The sequence below is a fragment of the Martes martes genome, assembly GCF_963455335.1.
Source record: "Martes martes genome assembly, chromosome: 16".
NCBI lineage: Eukaryota > Metazoa > Chordata > Mammalia > Carnivora > Mustelidae > Martes > Martes martes.
In genome coordinates, this window is record NC_137904.1 from 49,622,864 (window position 1) to 49,642,711 (window position 19,848).

At 57.8% G+C, this 19,848-nt stretch overlaps 1 protein-coding gene across 2 annotated transcripts in view; it reads left to right on the forward strand.

Annotated features, from left to right (window-relative positions):
* MRC2 (mannose receptor C-type 2) overlaps nucleotides 1-19,467 on the forward strand; it is a gene marked incomplete at its 5' end in the record, with an annotated part of 55,291 nt that extends 35,824 nt beyond the window's left edge. The window contains 24 exons of one of the 2 annotated variants that reach the window (XM_080826831.1): nucleotides 1,098-1,286; nucleotides 1,428-1,582; nucleotides 2,534-2,641; nucleotides 4,742-4,857; nucleotides 5,512-5,660; nucleotides 6,221-6,438; nucleotides 7,405-7,547; nucleotides 8,650-8,752; nucleotides 9,020-9,158; nucleotides 9,270-9,305; nucleotides 9,627-9,787; nucleotides 9,886-9,953; nucleotides 10,642-10,742; nucleotides 11,037-11,179; nucleotides 14,660-14,774; nucleotides 14,911-15,074; nucleotides 15,221-15,329; nucleotides 15,872-16,110; nucleotides 16,269-16,437; nucleotides 16,533-16,682; nucleotides 17,009-17,128; nucleotides 17,282-17,461; nucleotides 17,954-17,980; nucleotides 18,111-19,467. In XM_080826831.1, the coding sequence (XP_080682957.1) occupies nucleotides 1,098-1,286; nucleotides 1,428-1,582; nucleotides 2,534-2,641; nucleotides 4,742-4,857; nucleotides 5,512-5,660; nucleotides 6,221-6,438; nucleotides 7,405-7,547; nucleotides 8,650-8,752; nucleotides 9,020-9,158; nucleotides 9,270-9,305; nucleotides 9,627-9,787; nucleotides 9,886-9,953; nucleotides 10,642-10,742; nucleotides 11,037-11,179; nucleotides 14,660-14,774; nucleotides 14,911-15,074; nucleotides 15,221-15,329; nucleotides 15,872-16,110; nucleotides 16,269-16,437; nucleotides 16,533-16,682; nucleotides 17,009-17,128; nucleotides 17,282-17,461; nucleotides 17,954-17,980; nucleotides 18,111-18,334 (3,326 nt within the window). In that variant the 3' untranslated portion in view covers nucleotides 18,335-19,467. The remainder of the gene's footprint in view (nucleotides 1-1,097; nucleotides 1,287-1,427; nucleotides 1,583-2,533; nucleotides 2,642-4,741; nucleotides 4,858-5,511; nucleotides 5,661-6,220; nucleotides 6,439-7,404; nucleotides 7,548-8,649; nucleotides 8,753-9,019; nucleotides 9,159-9,269; nucleotides 9,306-9,626; nucleotides 9,788-9,885; nucleotides 9,954-10,641; nucleotides 10,743-11,036; nucleotides 11,180-14,659; nucleotides 14,775-14,910; nucleotides 15,075-15,220; nucleotides 15,330-15,871; nucleotides 16,111-16,268; nucleotides 16,438-16,532; nucleotides 16,683-17,008; nucleotides 17,129-17,281; nucleotides 17,462-17,953; nucleotides 17,981-18,110) is intronic. The other variant, XM_080826832.1, reaches the window with a different exon arrangement.
* Nucleotides 19,468-19,848: the final 381 nt, after the last annotated feature.

The following is a 19,848-nucleotide window of genomic DNA, read 5'->3' on the forward strand; positions in this document are numbered from 1 at the left end:
GTCTCCCCACACAAGGCATGTCATTCCAAAGGCAGGTACCATGGTGCTCCCCAAAGCATCCACATTTCCTGGGTTTCTCTCCTCCCATCAGCCAAAGAAGGCCCCCTCAGGTCTGAGCTTGGGTTCTGTCTGGCTGCAGCCTTGGGTCTTAGCTGGGGAGGCTGAGGAGACGACTGACAAGCCTGAGTCCAAGAGCCAGTCTGCTCAGGCTTAGCCCTCCCCACTCTGCCTGGCCTCCAACAAACAGTATGCTGGACCCTGGAGCGTCTCTTGGAACGGAGTGGATCCCAGAATCCCAGTCTGGTGTGATGCTTCAAGTGGGCACCTGCTTTCCCTCCTGGCCAGGCAGAATCCTGCCGGAGCCTGACAGTGTGAATGGTGCAGTGAAGTCTGGTTTTTTTCTTGCTAAGTCCCAAGTGAGGGCTTGTTTGCTTTAGCTGCTCTGGGACCGCAGTCCTAGACAGGGAAATTGAAATGCGTGAAAGCAGGGGTGAGGAAGAACCCGTTACCGGTGGGTTTCACAGCCCTGGGTGGAGGCTGGCATGTTTGGGAAGGAGCAAAGAGGAGAAATCCCTGCTAGGGGAGTCCTTCCAGGTGGCAGTGACTTCCTGGGCCGCTAGCCTGCTGGGCCCCGCTTCCCTATCCCTTCATTCTGGACTGCCATGGTCGGCACCAAGTCCACACCCCATATAAGCTATTTGAGGTAGTGACAACGGTTTCATTTATTAATCAAGGTGGACATAAGCTAAGTTTGAATCTATAATAGGAAACCGCATTTACGGAGGAGGACACTGAGGCTCCTAAGGCTAGCCTGACCTAGGTCTCCACCCATCTCTTTCTGAAAGCCCCCCACCCCCCCACCCCCCCGTTGGAGGGGCTGTCCTGTCCTGGGTGAAATCTGCCACCAGCTCCTGGGGCTCTGCCTCTGGGCCTCCAACCTCCCTGGAGGGCATGGTCTTTTTCGCATCTGGTGGCCAGGGCTAATCTGAGACAGGTGTGGGGAGGAGGGGACTCTGGGGCCCTGCCCAGGCTGACACCCAGCGGGCTGGGGCACCAAGGCTTGGTCCCTGAACAGCACCTCTCGTGGGTCTCTGCAGAGGTGTGGGCCAACGTGAAGGTGGAGTGCGAGCCCAGCTGGCAGGCCTTCCAGGGCCACTGCTACCGCCTGCAGGCGGAGAAGCGCAGCTGGCAGGAGTCCAAGAAGGCGTGTCTGCGGGCTGGTGGGGACCTGCTCAGCATCCACAGCATGGCCGAGCTGGAGTTCATCACCAAGCAGATCAAGCAAGGTGAGGGGCTGCTCGTCCACACTGCTCCGTGCCCATCCTGTCCTGCCCAAGGGGTCCTGGGACCTTCTCTCCGTCCGCAGCCAGAGGCCGAGGCTGACCTCTCCGTGCGCTCTCTCTCCCCTCTCTCCCGCTGCACCCCAGAGGTGGAGGAGCTGTGGATCGGCCTCAACGACTTGAAACTGCAGATGAATTTCGAGTGGTCTGATGGGAGCCTTGTGAGCTTTACCCACTGGCACCCCTTTGAGCCCAACAACTTCCGGGACAGCCTGGAGGACTGTGTCACCATCTGGGGGCCGGTGAGAACCCCGTCTCCCCAGCCTCCTGGTGCCTCCCTGGTTTTAGGAGTGCTGTCAGCTCCTGCCTCCATACCACCCCCCCATTGCGTCTCAGAAGCCCCAACTTTGTCTGCCAACCCCTTCCCTTCCACGTGGAGAGATGGCCAGGGTCTGAATCCTCCCTGCCCCTGACTTGCTGGGTCACCTTGGGCAAGTTACTTAACCTCTCTGTGCCTCGGTTTCCTCGTCTAACCTCTCTGTGCCTCGGTTTCCTCATCTAATGGAACACTAAAAGTACCGACCTCAGAGGGTCATTGGGTGGGTTAAAGGGGTTCATGCTCACGCAGCCTGGGGCAGGCGCTGCCTGGCACCGTCTTGGAATGCCAGCTGCTCTCCCCGCCGGCAGGTGGCATCGGAAGCCGCATTTTAAGGACCTGCTCCATTGGTAGGGTGGCTCTGTGCCAGCCCGACCCAACCCAGGGTCCTGTCTCCTCCCAAAACGATGGGGCGGTGACTGTCTGCCAGGGCTTTGGCTCCGATGCAGTGTGGGTAGATGAGGGAATCGATAGAGGGCTTCAAGCCGACATGAGACCCTTTAAAAAGACAAAGTCAGAGGGACAGAGCACCAACTCCAGGGACAGAGAGGACACTCTGCGGTGAGATCCTGCAAACAGTGCCAGGACGATGGAGACACAGCCATCTGGCATAAGGGATGCTATTTAAAAATTTATAGACAATTATTTGTTGAGAGTCTGCCTCATGCCAGGCCTTCTCCTGGGGGCTGGGACACAAACACCCTTCCCCTCTGGATGGAGCCGAGGGCAGACAAACTGCTGGCTAGGATAGGGGACACAGGCCAGCCTGGGACACACACACAGCTCAAGTTGGAGGCAGGGGCGGGTCTAAAATATCCAGTTCACCCAAGGCTTTGGGGGAGGGAGGCTGAGACGCTCCCTCATCCTGTGTCTCCAGGAGGGTCGTTGGAACGATAGTCCCTGCAACCAGTCCTTGCCCTCCATCTGCAAGAAGGCTGGCCAGCTGAGCCAGGGGGCGGCCGAGGAGGACCACGGCTGCCGGAAGGTGAGGGTGTTTCTGGAGCTGCCCCTGGGCGGGGCCAATCTGAGGGGCTCCCCCGGGAGGGAGGGGGCAGCTGGAGTTGTGCAGCCTCCTTTGCTGGGCACATCCCTTCCTCCTGCTCTCCAGACTGCTCTGTTCCAGAAGGGGTGACACCGGCTGAGGTGGGGTGGGGTAGGGTGGGGGCAGCTGGGAGGAAGCAGAGTTCCCCACCCCCACTCAGCATGAAGAAGCCACTTCCCAGAGGCAGCAGAGAGCCGGAGGTGGGTGTGAGCGGGCCCCCAAGTTATCCCGAGTGTGGCTGCTGGGCTACACCCCAGTCCTGCTTCGCCACCTCCGTCTTTGCCGGCACCCACCATGCCACCTGATAGAGTGTGTGCTTGTCTGTTTCCCCCAGAGGAATGAGGCGATTCTGGTGTCCCTGCCTTTCGTTCCTAGCCCGAGGGGCTTCCAGACCATCAGGGAGGGAGGGAGATCAGGAATGACTGGGCTAGTGGGGCAGAGCATGGATGAATGAGGATGCAGGTGGGTGATGGACCCAGCCCCCCCCAGACCACCCAGCCTGGCCCTCAGCCCAGCAGCGGGGTCAGTGGTGGAGAATAATATAGAGAGGTTGTTCAAAAAAGACACTTGATGGTGTTTTTGGCCCCTGATGGCTCCATTGGCCAAGGCCACGCCCTTGCCAGCCCCTTGCTGCCAGTCTGGCATTCATTCTGTTTCCCTTCAGAGTAAGCCCCCTTACTGCACCCCACCTCACAGGAACCCCGGGCTCTCCCCCGGGGGCAGGGGCCTGAGACAACAACAGGCATGAGCTGCAAGGGGGAGGAGAGGGGGGCAGATGGGGCCCTGCTGAAGTGCGCGGAGGACCAGCGTGGTCAGGGACTGGCCCAGGGGCCCTGTCCTGCCCTGAGGGAGGTGGGAGTAGGGGAGTGAGGACAGTGCCTAAGTGCCCTGGAACCAGGGCCACCTGAAATGTGTGTGCAGTGTTGGGCAGCCCTGGGTAATGCCCTGGGGAGAGCTGGGATCTTAGCACAACCCCAGCACTCCCCATCCCAGTATCAGCCCCCCATGCCCCCCAGCTTCACTTTTGCTCTGGCTCTTGCCCAAGGGGCTGTGTTTCTCTCCCAAACTTAAATCTACCCTGAGGCTTCCCATTTCTTTCTTTCTTTCTTTTTTTTTTTTAAGATTTTATTTATTTATTTGACAGAGAGGGAGAGAGAGAGAGATCACAAATAGGCAGAGAGACGGGTGGGAAGCAGGCTCCCCACTGAGCAGAGAGCTCGATGAGGGGCTCGATCCCAGGACCCTGAGATCATGACCTGAGCCCAAGGCAGAGGCTTAACCCACTGAGCCACCCAGGCACCCAGAGGCTTCCCATTTCAAGGGCTCCTGGAGGGGAAGGCCGGGCAGGCACCTGGTGTCTCTTAGGAGGAGCTGTGATGACGGCTGTGATGAGGACAGCCTTTGTGCTGCAGGTTCAAGTCCAGGCTCCCCCTTGTACTGTCTGTACATAAAGTCCAGTCACTTAATTTCTCTGTGCCCCAGTTCCTCTTTTGAAAGGCAGGAGCAGAGAGCTCAGGGTGGCCCAAGGGAAGAGGTGGGGTCTGTCGCGCGGGAAACCTTGCCTGGTCTCGTGCCGATCCGATGGTAGAGAGCCGGCCGCTCAGAGCAGTGGTCTCTTCCAAAGCTTTGCTGCTCCCCGCTGAGGGTCTTTCTGTCCCCTAACCCCAGGCTAGGTGCACCCTCCGCTCACTCTACCTTTTCCGGGACCTGAGGATTACCCGGTCCCTCCACAGCCTGCAGCTCTCCCAGCATTTCAGCTCTGGGTTCTTAGCCAGCTGGCAATTTTCCCACTGAGACTCTGGGTTTAAATGCCCCAGTCATCTTGCTTTGCCAGCCCACCGGCGGGTCCCTGGCTCCCCCCATGTGTCTACCCCCGGTCTGGCTGCTGTGGGCAATGCTAGGGAGGGGAGGTTGAGGCCATAACGTATAGAACAGAGCGTGAGAAGGGCCGTCTCCGGGGTCAAACCAGTCCCCAGGCTTTCCGAATGAGGGAGGAGATTCCTCCCCACAGACATCCCTCTTCTGCCCACTGTCTCGAGCCAGGGTTGGACATGGCACAGCCCCTCTTGCTACTGGCTGGGAGAGGACCAAGTCACCTACAGTGAGGCCCGGCGCCTGTGCACCGACCACGGCTCTCAGCTGGTCACCATCACCAACAGGTACGGGACAGGGTGTGTACCCAGAGCAGCCCTCCTGCCTGTCCTGGCCTGATGTGGCCTCCCACCAAACGGGGTGGCCTTGTGCCATCACCACTCAGGAAACTGAGTCCTTAGAGCCTGGAATGGCTCCAGGGCCTTTTTTTTTTTTTTTTTAAAGATTTTATTTATTTGCCAGAGAGAGAGAGAGTACAGACAAGCAGGCAGAGGCAGCGAGAGAAGCAGGCTCCCTGCCGAGCAAGGAGCCCGATGTGGGACTCGATCCCAGAACGCTGGGATCATGACCTGAGCCGAAGGCGGTGGCCTAACCAACTGAGCCACCCAGGCGTCCCTCCAGGGCCTTTTTCTAATACCGTCCCAAGAATGGTTCCCATTTACTAAGTGACTCCATTGTGGGGCAGGTGTCTGTTCCTCTCGACATTCTTCTCGGCCAGGCACGGAGGGGCAGGCAGGAGAGGGGGAGCTCGGTGGCTGTGTGTCAGCTGCAGGGTCCCCAGGGGCCCCCACTTCCTCAGCAAGTTGCCGACTGAGTACAACACCCAGGCTCCCGGGATGGGAGCGTCTGGCCTGTGGCCCAGGGTGGGTGGGTGGGGGGGGCGCCGAGGGGGGAGTTTGGGCCTCGTCGAGCTCCCTGCCTGACCGGCTTCTCTCTCACAGGTTTGAGCAAGCCTTTGTCAGCAGCCTCATCTACAACTGGGATGGTGAATACTTCTGGACCGCCCTGCAGGACCTCAACAGCACCGGCTCCTTCCGCTGGCTCAGTGGGGATGACGTCATGTATACCCACTGGAACCGGGACCAGCCCGGTGAGCCCTTCCTCCGAAGCACTCAGTCAGCCCCCTCTCTGACGTTCCTCGGGGAAGCCAGGAGGCGGCCCCCCCCCGGCCAGGACCAAGTCCCAGGGCCTCCCAGGAAACCGGTCATTTGTACAGTGCAGTAGAGTAGTTAGGAGCTCAGGGTCTGGGCCCAAACCACTTGGCACCTCTTTGAGCCTCAGTTTCCCATCTGTCAGCTGAGGATAACAGTGCTTTCCTCCTGGGACTGGTGTAAGGCTGAACGGGATGAATAGACGTGAAGTGCTTAGCATAGGGCAAGTGCTGGCAATCAGGGTCATTGCCATTTCACCTTCAAGGTCTCTTTTAGCCTTTTCAATGACCTGATGAGGCTAATGATAAAACAGCCTCAGAGAGGTTCTCACAGGAGTGAGCAGAGAGCTAGGACTTGGTCCATTCCCTTCAGGTCCCTGTGGAGCCTGCCATGCTCATCCCCAGTGTGGGGACTGAGGCCGGGGTGGTGTCCTGCGGATATGTGGGGGAGGGCCAGACCCCGAGTCCTCAGCCAGTGCGTCTCCTGCTCTCTCCTCCAGGGTACAGCCATGGGGGCTGCGTGGCCCTGGCCACGGGCAGCGCAATGGGGCTGTGGGAGGTGAAGAACTGCACCTCCTTCCGGGCTCGTTACATCTGTCGCCAGAGCCTGGGCACACCAGTGACGCCCGAAGTACCGGGGCCCGACCCCACGCCCAGCCTCACCGGCTCCTGTCCCCAGGGCTGGGGGTCGGACCCCAAACTCCGGCACTGCTATAAGGTAGGCAACCTGCTGGTATGGGAGTGGGGAGAGGAACAAGAGCAGAGAAACAGTTTGCCGAGGTCAAGGGCAGCCCCAGTAGGGCCCAGCCATGACCAGGCAATGAGGCCCCAAGGACCCTGTTTCCCCACAGCAGACTGCAGACAGAGGTGACTTCTGATGACACTCTTGTCAGTGGAATCTCAGATCTGGTACATCATGGGTGCTGGATGAAAGGAAAGAATTGAAAAAAAGAAAAACAAAACAAAACATAGAGATAATCGGTTTCAGACGTTCCCAAACATTGGGGCTGGGCTGGCTGCTTTTCAAAATGGCCTGGGAAGCTTGATAAAAATAAGTTCCAGGGGGCTCCTGGGTGGCTCAGTGGGTTAAAGCCTCTGCCTTCAGCTCAGGTCATGATCTCAGGGTCCTGGGATTGAGCCCCGCATCGGGCTCTCTCCTCAGCAGGGAGCCTGCTTCCTCCTCTCTCTCTCTCTTTGCCTACTTGTGATCTCTATCTGTCAAATAAATAAATAAATAAATCTTAAAAAAAAAAATAATAAGTTCCAGGCTGCCCTTATGAGGACTGGGATTCACTAGGTTGAGGAAGGGCCCGGTCCTCTGATTTTTGAACTCTGCAGTGTTCTACTACTAACTACTACTAACTACTAACTACTAATGTAGTCCAGGGTCTTTTATGACATGAGGAAACTGAGGGAGGGGAAGGGACTCGCCTACAGCAAACTGTGGCTCCCCTGGGATGAGAACCCAGGTCTTGGGCTGGTTCGGGGGTCTGGGCAGGGTGTGTTTTCTAGAACCTGGCTATGCTGGCTCCCCTCCCCTGGGGCTCGTTCTCTGATGAGCAGGATTGTCTTAGCTAACCTGCATCCCTGTCCCATGAAGCCCCAGCCCCCCTCCCTACTGCTGTCATGGGAGGGCAGGTGGACCAGTAGGGACAGCTTAGACACCTGGACTTTGTTCCTGTAGGTGTTCAGCTCAGAACGGCTGCAGGACAAGAAGACCTGGCTGCAGGCCCAGGGGGCCTGCCAAGAGTTGGGGGCCCAGCTGCTGAGCCTGGCCAGCTATGAGGAGGAACACTTTGTGGCCAACATGCTCAACAAGATCTTTGGGTACTGAGCCTGGGGCAGTGGCCCGCATGCACCTGTGTGGGCACAGGGCGGGGGGGACGAGGTGAATGCACCCCCAGGGAGGCCTGTCTGAGGGCTCAGAATGACCTGTGTATCTGCAGCAAATGCCAGGACCATCCTTCCCTCCCTCAGGGAGCCCAGTCTCTCTGGTTTCTCACCAGTGTCAGGAAACCAGCAGTTTCCCCCTTAGACTCACGGACTTTTAAAAAAATAACTGCCCTCCTCACTCCTCCTTCTCCATGGCAAAATCTGATCCAAGCCAAGCACCCCCCCCCACCCCCAACACCATCCCATAACAGCCCACTGTCCTCAAACAACAGCCTTTCCTGAGAGACAGGAGGAGAAAAGTTACAAAAGTGAGCATTTGCCCCTGGGGGTCCCTCCATGTCCCTCCCATGTCTGTCCTGTGGGTCTCCTATGACACACAGCACCTATATTCCCTTCGCGCTGGAAAAAATCTGAATGGATCCAGGCTTCCCAAAAGACACCTTAATTTCCAGGGACATGTCTTTCCAGCAAACATCCAGATTACCTTACTGGACTAGTCATTGTAACTCTCACTGATGGCCTCTCACCATGTCTCAGATACTGCACTAAACACTGAATCCTCACTGGGTCTCTTCTTCAACCCTACAAAGTGGACATTATCAAGGACCCATGTGGGCTGCTACAGGGGTTGGGTTATGGCCCCTGGTCAGGGAGCTGCTTTATGGGCCAGTCGGCGCTGGCATCTGCTTTTATCGGATTCCAGAGCCCCAGGTCTATGCTCCATTTCCATCACTTGCTAAACTCCCCGAAGTGAAAGCCTACAGAGTCTTGCTGGCAGGGCAAAACCCACCCAAAGGGAAGCCAGGGAAGGGAGCCAGGCCACCCACCCCCAGGGAGCCGGGCACCTGGTCCAGCTAGGTCAGTTCTCCCTGGAGAGAGAACTTTCTAAAGGTGGCCCCAACAGCGTATTGCCGGCGAATGTGAAGCCCAGATGGAGAGAGGCCCCAGGCCCTCGGGACAGCCCACGTCACCTGCAAGGGGCTTCTGCTCCTCTCATCCCCATCTCTTCTGTCTCCACCCCCGGATTGTGCTGAAGTGAATCAGAGCCCGAGATCCACGAGCAGAACTGGTTCTGGATCGGCCTGAACCGTCGAGACCCCGGAGCCGGGCAGAGCTGGCGCTGGAGCGACGGCTTGGGGGTGAGCCGGCCTGGAGGGGGCGGGTCAGCAGGTGGGCGGGGCCCGGGAGGGAGCGGGTTGGGTGGGCGTGGTCTTTGAGGGCGGGACAGAGTCTGGCGGCGGGCGAGGTTTAGAGTTAGGGCCTTTGGCGGGAGTCCCCAGGTTAAGAAAGGGGGGCGGGGCGTCCAGCCAGGGTTGGGGGTTCCCAGCTCAGGCCCAGATGGCCATCCGTACGTCTGTTCTGGGGACGCCGAGAACTTGACAACCTTCTCCTACTCCGACCTCCAGTTCTCTTACCACAATTTCGACCGGAGCCGGCACGACGACGACGACATCAGGGGCTGTGCAGTGCTCGACCTGGCCTCCCTGCAGTGGGTGGCCATGCAGTGCGAGACGCAGCTGGACTGGATCTGCAAGATCCCTCGAGGTTGGGTGGGATGGTACTGGGAACCCGGAAGGGGGCAAAGGACGGCAGGGCCGGGAATCCAGGGGAGGGTCTTCTGTCCCTGCAGCATCTCTGTCCCTGTTGTCCCCATAGGCACAGATGTGCGGGAGCCGGATGTCAGCCCACAAGGTAAGGCCCCCAGGCCATGGTGGTCCGAAGAGGGTAAGGGGCGTCACCTCCAGGGATGGGCCTGCCCGGGATGGAAGGAAAGGAGTTAGGGGTTTGAGCTGAGAGAAGGGGAATCGGGGTGCCTGGAGCCCTGTGGGCCTCCGTGTCCAAGCAGGAGCAAGCTTGGGCCTGGAGTGGTGTGGGGCGGGGGGTGCTTAGGGGTTTGTAACCCGCCTGCTGCCTGCCCTTGGACCTGCCTGGGCCTTGTCCCGCCCTGTCCGCAGGGCTCTAGTGGGCAATCCCAGCCTGGCCTCTGCTCCCACACTCCCACTGTCCCTGCAGGCCGGCGGGAGTGGCTGCGTTTCCAGGAGGCTGAATATAAGTTCTTCGAGCACCACTCCACGTGGGCTCAGGCGCAGCGCATCTGCACGTGGTTCCAGGCCGAGCTGGTCTCCGTGCACAGCCAGGCTGAGCTGGATTTCCTAGGGCACAACCTGCAGAAGGTGAGCACCCCGGTGAGCCTGGGCCCTGGGGCAGTGGGAGGGCAGGCCCAGGGAGGAGAGGCCCTGCCAACCCTTATCTGCCTGACGGGTTTCCCCAGTTGTCCCCAGGCCAAGAGCAGCACTGGTGGATTGGCCTGCACACTGCAGAGAGTGATGGGCGTTTCAGGTAGGAGCCTTCCAGGGTCAGCAGCTGTGGGAGGGGGGCGGGTGCCTGGATGGCCAGCCGGGACCCCATATGGGAACTAGGGAGGCCGCCCACGGAGACAGACGTGGATTTGGCCTTGATCAAATGACTTAACCTTTGTGGGCCTGGATTTTCTCATCTAAAAATGAGCATAAGGAGGCCTGCTTGGTAGGATTAGAAATAAGGTGTGCGAAGTCCTTAGCACAACATAGAGCACATAATTGGGCACCAAATAAGGCAGCTGCTACTATGCCGGGGCCACTCATGGGTAAGGCCCCCTCAGGACATGGGGAAGAACAGACGATGTCCTCTGGAGGGGCGTCTCTGTATGCAGTACCCACCTACCACGCATGAGGGAGCTCGAGACAGGAAGGACCAGGAGCACAAGAGTATCTGAGGACACTGTTGCCTTTGGACCTCTGCTCTGGGCTTCTTGGGCTTCTCTAGTTAGTGAGCAAGTGCCCAGGGAGGGCTGGGGCTTACCTGGACGCAAGTACCAGGTCTTTGGGTCCCCAATGGCCTGGAGCTCAGTGGCCTCACGCTTAGCCTGTAGCTACTGAGCCCCTGGGCTTGGACCCTTCCCTGCCCCCCCCCATCTTGGTGGCCTTCATTGCTGTATACCACAGAGGTTGGGACCGGGGCGAGTCATCTCTGTTCTGTGTCGTTACAGGTGGACCGATGGTTCCATTATAAACTTCATCTCCTGGGCGCCGGGTAAACCTCGGCCCATCGGCAAGGATAAGAAGTGTGTGTACATGACCGCCAGCCGAGGTGAGGGTGAGGGCGGGGCAGAGCGGGTGCAGAAGCTGGGGAGAGGGTTGATGTTGGGGTCATTGTGGTGAGCTTGGGCAGGCCTATCAGTCTTTTCTCATTCTCTTTGTTCCCACAACCCAAGAGGGGCTAGACCCAGAGAGGGGACCTGGCCCCATGATCCAGCAGCCACAGAGGACCGGAGTTCAGAGCTGGACACGGGCACCCGACCCCCATGTCCTCTTCACTGGGCATGAGGCCAGGGTGCTGCTGGCTCTGCCCTGTGCTAGAGTGACTGCCCTCCTCTTTCTGCAGAGGACTGGGGGGACCAGAGGTGCCTGACCGCCTTGCCCTACATCTGTAAACGCAGTAACAGCACAGGAGAGCCCCAGCCCCCGGACCTACCACCCACAGCCCTAGGGGGCTGCCCCTCCGGCTGGAACCAGTTCCTCAACAAGGTAGGAGGTGGGGAGGGGCCACCCAATAGTGTCAGGGGAGAGGTTGTGAACGTGGGAAGGCCGAGCTTCAGGAGGCCTGGCTCTTTGGCAACATCAAAGTCATGGCTTCTTGCCTATACCCAGGACCCCGGGATCATGACCTGAGCTGAAGGCAGATGCTTAACCAACTGAGACACCCAGGCGCCCCTGAAAAAAGAGTATTTTTAAGTTTAAAAAAATTTTTATTAGTGGTATGAGAAAAGTACTCAAAAATGATCAATTATAATAATTACTCACCTTTAAATAATTTTAGTAAGAGCAAGGTGACTGCATATATTTCATTCTTTTTATAAAATTTTGATCTGATACTTTGTGATTTGGTACTTCACAGGTCTTGTTTGAGGTCCGAATTACTTTAAAACATGGGTTTAGGGGCACCTGGGTGGCTCAGTGGGTTAAGCCTCTGACTTCAGCTCAGGTCGTGATCTCAGGGTCCTGGGATCGAGCCCCGCCTTGGGCTCTTTGCTCATCGAGGATTCTGCTTCCCCCCCTCTCTCTGCCTGCCTCTCTGCCTACTTGTGATCTCTCTCTCTCTCTCTTTCTCTCTGTAAAATAAATAAATAAAATCTTAAAAAAAAAAAAAAACCACATGGGTTTAGTGGTTATTGTAGATGAAAAAGTTGCCTCATAAAGGCAAATATATAAAAATGGAAAAGCCCGTCCATCCTTCTTCATTTTTCAGTCCTTCTACCAATGAAACAAAGGTTTTTGTGTAAAAATTGGCTAGTACATTGCTGTATTTTAAACTAATCTGCCTCATAAACTAATCAGAAGACCTGATTAAGACGGTTTAAGAACAAGTCTTTGAAGGATTTTTTTTTTTTTAAACAACATTTAGGAAATTCTTTTCCCAAGGGTTTTGAGCGTGTAGATGGGACAGTTGGGGGGCAGTAACAGTAATCAGAAGGGACACGTTTCTAGACATGTCTGCAGACTGTTCCTTCTAGCGGGTTTCTCTCCTATAGTAGTTACTTTTGCACTCCTGGGCTGATTGATCAGACCTGATTAGATTGTTATTGTTTTTACCCGGTGGCGACAAGAGCTTGTCCCAGGAAGAGAGGCGCACTATTTTCTCCTTCATGCTGGCATCACGAGTCTGAGCTCCCATCCGTGCTTTCTCTGTGATAAAACCACTTAACCGGATTGTGAGGATTAGATTAGTTAACACCAGCTCCTATAATCCGTAAATCTTTGTCCTGCCTTGGAGGGTAGCCAGCCCCTTAGCGTCCTGGAGCTCTTACTGTCTTCAGAATATTTAAGCACATATTATACCTTTTCGACCTTAAAGAAAGTAACACGCGTAGTATTACAATTTGGGAAAAAAAAAAAAACAGAAAGAAAGAAAATACAACTCACTCATCCTTTCCAGAAATAAGCCCTATGAATATTTGTTACTCTGCTTCCTGCCTTTTCCACCTAATTGAGATCATACTACATCACAGGATTTTGTATCCAGCTTTTCTTTCTCAGTGTTCTTTTTTTTTTTTTAAAGATTTTATTTATTTATTTGACAGAGAGAGAAAGATCACAAGTAGGCAGAGAGGCAGGCAGAGAGAGAGGGGAAGCAGGCTCCCCGCCGAGCAGAGAGCCCGATGTGGGGCTCGATCCCAAGACCTTGGGATCATGACCCAAGCTGAAGGCAGAGGTTTTAACCCACTGAGCCACCCGGGCGCCCTCATTGTTCTATTTTGAACACTTTTCTAATGTCATTACATTAGAAAAATTTATTTATTTATTCTTGTGGCTTCTTCCACCGGATAGAAAACAGAATATATGGTATATATGCACTTGGTCTCTTTCTTGATGTGTCAGCATCATGGTAGGAATACCAGTTACTCCCCTGCCAGAAGCCTTTGAAGTACGAGAGGCTGCCCCTTCACTGCCTGGCCCCAGACACTTTGCTTTCCTAGTTCTCTGCCCTTTGTTACAGCCCCACAGCATCTGGGCGTAGGGAGACAGAGTGAGCGCCCGCCTCTCCCTTGGCTTTAAGCTTCTGGAGGGCACCTCCCCCGGCCTCGAATATACCACCTAATACACTTGCATGTGCTAGGGAGGCCCCAAGGGTTGGTGGACTGAGCTGATTCTTCTCTTCCGTTGCTGATACTGGCGTGACCTCGCTGCTTCTAATTTTATGACTAAATTTATTTATTTATTAAAGATTTTAAAAATTTATTTGACAGAGATCACAAGTGGGCAGAGAGACAGGCAGAGAGAGAGAGGAGGAAGCAGGCTCCCTGCTGAGGAGAGAGCCCGATGCGGGACTCGATCCCAGCACCCTGGGATCATGACCTGAGCGGAAGGCAGAGGTTTAACCCACTGAGCCACCCAGGCGCCCCTAAATTTAGTTATTTAAAGGAGGCCTTGGAGTATCTCTGAACTACTTCTGTGAAATGAAATGCAAGGGCTTGGTGATAAACCTCCCCCAAACTCTTGCATTATTTCTGGATATACAGTTTTCTACCCCAAATCTGACACTGGCATCAGTAAACTGATGCTCGAACTCATCCCGACAGTAACTGAGCGTCCCCTTGTTCAGCACTTACTCTCGCGGTGGACACTGTTCTCTTTGACACTTAATGAGACCCCAAAAGACTGATACTTTTATTCCCATTTTACAGAAAGTTTAAGTCGAATCTGACCTGCCCGTGTCCCTGGCCCTCTTTGTGGCTCCTAAGCTTCCTTCCTTTCCTTTCCCCGCACCGCCCCCCCCCCCCCCGCCCGGACCCTGTCACACTGAGGAGGGGAATCACTGGAAATCTTTCCTGTTCCTTTTGAGAGATTTCCCACCCAGCTGCTGCCAAACAAAGATCATTCAGAAGTGAAGATAAGAGTGTCGTATGGGCCGCGCCTGGGTGGCTCAGTGGGTTAAAGCCTCTGCCTTCGGCTCAGGTCATGATCTTGGGGTCCTGGGATCGAGCCCCGCATCAGGCTCTCTGCTCAGCAGGGAGCCTGCTTCCTTCTCTCTCTCTCTCTCTCTCTCTGCCTGCCTCTCTGCCTACTTGTGATCTCTATCTGTCAAATAAATAAATAAAATCTTAAAAAAAAAAAAAAAGAGTGTCGTATGGGATGAATGTTAAGTTCACAGGACAAAATAAGAGAGTTCAGGCAACCCTTGGGAAGGTTAGCTGAAATCCAGACCGACCTTGTCCCCGCGCATGGCCCAGGTACTGTTGTCCGAGGTAGTAGAGCCTTTGGTGGCCCAAGGACCTCCTGCGACTGACAGGCTCCCCTGAGCATGGGCCGGCGGACATGAACGTGCTGTGCCAGGCTGAGAGGGCGCCAGAGCCTTGCTCGGGAAGCCCCAGATGTCCTGGTTCTGTTCATTGTCCTCAGCGCCTGCAGCCTCCCCAGGGCCTGCCGCTGAGGGCCAAACAGCATGAGTTTCTGGGTTTGCGGGCCAGGGTGGTGGAGCTGGACATCACGCCTCCCCCTCCGCCCCAGTGTTTCCGAATCCAGGGCCAGGACCCCCAGGACCGGGTGAAGTGGTCCGAGGCACAGTTCTCCTGTGAACAGCAAGAGGCCCAGCTGGTCACCATTGCAAACCCCTTAGAGCAAGGTAGGGCCAGCCCATGGGAAGGCCCCAGTGTCCTCTGACACAGCCCTCCCTCCACCCCGCCTCAAATAACATGGCTAGAGCAGAGCGGCAAGGAGCTGTCCTGTTGCTCATAACTCTCTTTTCTGGGGGACTGTAGCTTTCATCACAGCCAGCCTGCCCAATGTGACCTTTGACCTTTGGATTGGCCTCCATGCCTCTCAGAGGGACTTCCGGTGGGTGGAGCAGGAGCCTCTGCTGTATACCAACTGGGCCCCTGGGGAGCCCTCTGGCCCCAGCCCCGCTCCCAGCGGCAACATCCCGGTGAGGAAGCCCCTCCCTCTGCTCCCCGCCCCCCAAACCTGCACGGTCCCCCTCTTCCAGCCTCTTTCCTCCGAGGGCAGCCCTTTGGGGGCAGTGGCACAAGGGCAGAGCTGCCGGCGCTCCCCTGAGCGGCTCCCTCCCCCCAGACCAGCTGCGTGGTGGTCCTGCACAGCCCCTCCCCTCACCTCACTGGCCGCTGGGACGATCGGAGCTGCGCAGAGGAGACACACGGCTTCATCTGCCAGAAGGGCGCAGGTACACATCACCCGTGAACTTGGGAAGGTCAGCACTGGGCCCGATGCTGTGGGCCATGCCGGGAGGAATGATGAAACTTCCCTGACTCAGGGGGTCCCTGGGGTCACCCCCAGAGTCCAATAGCTGCTTGGGAAGCAGACCACAGGAAGACCGGGTACCAATCAGAGGAAAAGGCAGTGAGGACCGAGGGGTCTCAGGAAGAAGGTTCGGGGGTTCTGGAGGGCTGGCCAGGGGCAACTAGACATCAGGCATGCTAGGTGTCAGGGAACCTGAAGTTGTGTGTCTGAGGCCCCCGCGGCTCCATCCTGTTCTACAGGGGTTCCCGGGGTGGGAGTGTGTCAAGGCTCCCGCTTGCTCCTCTGTGGACCAGCAAGAATGTGTTACTAGGAACACTGGCTAATACTTAACTGTCTGTCCGTGCCAGGCCCTGGGCCCAGTGCAGACTTGGTCTCTGCCCGGTGTCTGATGCTCCCCCAGCTTCATGCCTGGGAATGGGGTGAGGGAGGCAGAGCCCAGCCTGAGCCCTGCCCCCTTCCCTGTAGACCCTTCCCTGAGCCCATCCCCAGCAGCATCGCCCCCTGCCCCGGGCACTGAGCTCTCCTACCTCAACGGCACCTTCCGGCTGCTGCAGAAGCCTCTTCGCTGGCAGGACGCCCTCCTGCTGTGTGAGAGCCGCAACGCCAGCCTGGCCCGTGTGCCTGACCCCTACACCCAGGCCTTCCTCACACAGGCTGCCCGAGGGCTGCGCACCCCACTCTGGATCGGGCTGGCCAGTGAGGAGGTGGGCCCCTGAACTTCATCCGTCCCGAGTGGCCGGGACCACTCCCCTGATTAACAACCCCCCCCCAACTCCTTGCCTTACCTTACCTGCCTCTGCTCCCCACCCCCCGCCAGCCCCCTTCCTCCTTCCTCCCACCCTGACGGCCCCCTCCTGTCCAGGGCTCCCGACGGTACTCCTGGGTCTCAGAGGAGCCGCTGAGCTACGCAAGCTGGCAGGACGGGGAGCCCCAGCAGCCAGGGGGCTGCGCCTACGTGGACGTGGATGGCGCCTGGCGCACTGCCAGCTGCGACACCAAGTTGCAGGGGGCCGTCTGCAGCACGAGCGGCGGTAAGTAGCCCGCTGCTGGGGCTGAGGGGTGGGCAGGGTGCAGGCTGTCCCAGGGAGGACTCCGGGCCACTTCCTCAATCCTGTACCCCCCACAGGGCCCCCTCCTCCCCGAAGAATAAGCTACCACGGCAGCTGTCCCCAAGGGCTGGCGGACTCAGCGTGGATTCCCTTCCGGGAGCACTGCTACTCCTTCCACATGGAGCTGCTGCTGGGCCACAAGGAGGCGCTGCAGCGCTGCCAGCGAGGTGGGCCAGTGCAGGCCAGAGCCCCCACGGGTCATTTCAGGTGGCGACCCCTGTGTCGGGCACTTAGAGGCTCCGGGAACACTGTCCCCATGCTGCGCTCCGCCCGCAGGCGGCACTTACACAGAAGCGCCCCGTCAGTTTCCAATACACGGAGCCCACGCGGGGCACTGCGTGTCAGGGACCCCGGGCGCCCACACACAGAGGCACACTCCACACCATCCTCCACTTGGGCCACCGGAGAAGAGGGCTGGGGCCTCTCTGGGGGGTGGGTCTGCTACCCCAGGGGGACCACTGTCTGTCCTGATGTGGGCCTCCCTTGTGTCCAGCGGGTGGGGCGGTCCTGTCCATTCTGGATGAGATGGAGAACGTGTTTGTCTGGGAGCACATGCAGAGCTCTGAGGGCCAGAGTCGGGGTGCCTGGCTGGGCATGAACTTCAACCCCAAAGGTGGGTACCCTGTACATGGCATCGGAAGGGAGGGGGGATGCCTCCAGGTGTAGGGGGAGCCTCCACGGGGAGTTGAGGGGGAGTGAGCATTGGTTCGAGAACAGGCCTGCTCTCTCCCACCCGCTCGCGCCCTCAGTGTCTTCCTCCCCGCAGGAGGCACCCTGGTCTGGCAGGACAACACAGCTGTGAACTACTCCAACTGGGGGCCCCCTGGCCTGGGCCCCAGCATGCTGAGCCACAACAGCTGCTACTGGATCCAGAGCAGCAGCGGCCTTTGGCGCCCGGGCGCCTGCACCAACGTCACCATGGGCGTCGTCTGCAAGCTCCCCCGAGGTGAGCTCCCCGGAGGTGAGCGCCCTCAGATCCGCCTCCTGGCCTCTTGCTGCCCCCCACAGGGCCAGCCGCTGCTGGGCCTGGGCCCCGGGCTTGATTCTATTCTGCCGGTGACACAGCGGATATGGGAGGGCCCAAAGAGACAGGCCCAGGGCCGCCAGAACCCTCCCCCCAGGATAAATGGGTCTGTAGAAGGGACTGGACCTTCCTACAGATTTCCAAACGAGACAGCCAACCCGTCATTTTGTAGCGGTTAAGGGCATGGGCAGGGTTCAAGCCCCGGGCAAACCACTTACCAACTCTGTGACCTTGGGCAAGTTCCTTAAAGTCGATGGCCTCAGTTTCTTCAGATGCCAGATGAGGATAATAGCAGTCCCTACAAGACCAAGTGGGCTAATCGAGCGGCTGGCACTCGGGAAGTGCTCTCTGCGTGTTTGCTCATTATTACTCTCACGACTTTGGTGATTAATGGGTCCCTCCCTCTTCTTGCAGCTGAGGAGAGCAGCTTCTCACCATCAGGTAAGTTCCCAGGCAGGGCCCAGGTGAGCCTTCTCCCGTCTTGGTCCCGAATGCCAGGCAGCAGGGGGTGGTGGGGGGCTTCGGGGGGGCGGGAGCGTGGCCTGTCCACTGAGTATTGGGCTTGCTACAGCAGCGCTCCCCGAGAACCCGGCCGCCCTCGTGGTGGTGCTGATGGCCGTGCTGCTGCTCCTGGCCCTGCTGACTGCGGCCTTGATCCTCTACCGGCGGCGACAGAGCGCGGAGCGTGGGACCTTCGAGGGTGCCCGCTACAGCCGCAGCGCCTCTGGCCCTGGCGAGGCCACCGAGAAGAACATTCTGGTGTCTGACATGGAAATGAATGAGCAGCAGGAGTAGAGCCAAGGGCGGTGGGCAGGGTGGGCACAGGAGGATTGGGGAGGCCGGGCCCTGGGTCAGCCAGGCCCCCCACCAGCTGCCAGTCCAGGTGGCCTATGGAGAGTGCCTTTGGGAGCCACTCTTGGGAGCTGGGGCTGATCAGGGCCTGGCTGGTGGGGTCCCTCCCTCCCGTGAGGGCTGGGCTGAGACCTGGCTGAGTGCAGCGTGGTGTTTCCCTCTGGGGGGAGGCTATGGTCTTGTCACCTGGGCCTGTGCCCCCACGGTGACCAGAAGCAGGACGGAAGCCTCTTTCTGCCCCTTTCTCCCCAGGCCCCCCTGCCCAGGCCTGCTGACCCCGTGTCATGGGACCCCCTTCTCGTTGCAGAGCCTGAGGATCCTCCTGGGCACTCAGCTAGCCTCTGTCGCTTCTCTCCTTCCTGGCAGCCTTGGCTCTGAGCCCCCTCTCCCCCTTCCCTCCCCTTGCTTTTCCTGTAGCCCTTCCTTCTGAACCAGGGCCCCAGAGTTTGGAGAGCCCTGTTGCTCATGGTGGGTGTCAGCTAAGGGGGCTAAGCATCTGTCACTCCTGTGCCTGCTGGGGTGGCCCATGGGGCAGGGAGGAGGGGCCTGGGTTAGGCCTGAGAACCAGGGCCCCACTGGGGTGTCAGCTGGGCTGGAAACAGGACTGGGAGAGACACCCTGACCCCCAGGGGTGACCGGGCTGAGGTGTCATCTCCTGCTGGTTGGGGGAAGGCTCTATCCCTAAAGAGTCCCCTGTGGGGACCAAAGTAAGTTCCCTAACATTTCCAGCTCCTGGCTCTGGTTGGAAGAGAGACAGAGGGGGTTGCCAGAGTCCTGGGGCCTCAGAAGCAGGAGACCGCCCTCTAGTGGGGCCCAGAGGAACAGTGCCCAACTCCGGAGGGGCCCAGTCCCAGGGCGCTGACTCAGTGCCTTTCCAAGAGGCCGTGCCTGGACCAGGCTGGGGCGACGGCCAGTCCCTGTGCCATGGGGCATGGGACAATGTGAACACAGACTCAAAGACATGGTCCTTTTTTGTAGTTCTTAATTTTTTTAATGTGCCATTATTGTGGGAAAAAAAAAGAAAAGAAAAAAGAAAAGCAAACAAATAAAACACACCTTTAAGAGGCTTGAGAGAGAGTTTCGGCTTTGTTCTGTTGTCAGCCTTGTTCCTCCCACTGCCTCAGAGAAATGTCGTGTGTGGAGCTCGCGTCGTGTCATTTTGCTTCCATCTCTGGGCCCCACGAGGACACCTGGACTCTTGTCTTTTCCGGGCCCTTTCCTTTCTGGGCCTGCTCACCCTGTTGTCTGTGACTGGGGATGAGTGTCCAGGTGACAGTCAGGAGCCACTGGACAGCTGTGTGAGCTCTGACAGCTTAGCTCACCTCTCACCGTGTGTGAGATGGGGGGACGGGACGCACTTCCTGGGGTCGCTTTAAGGCTATTTGAGGATTAAATGAGATCATCTGTGTCAGGCAGCGAGCCCAGAGGCTCCGAGCTCACACAGTAAGTGCCCCATA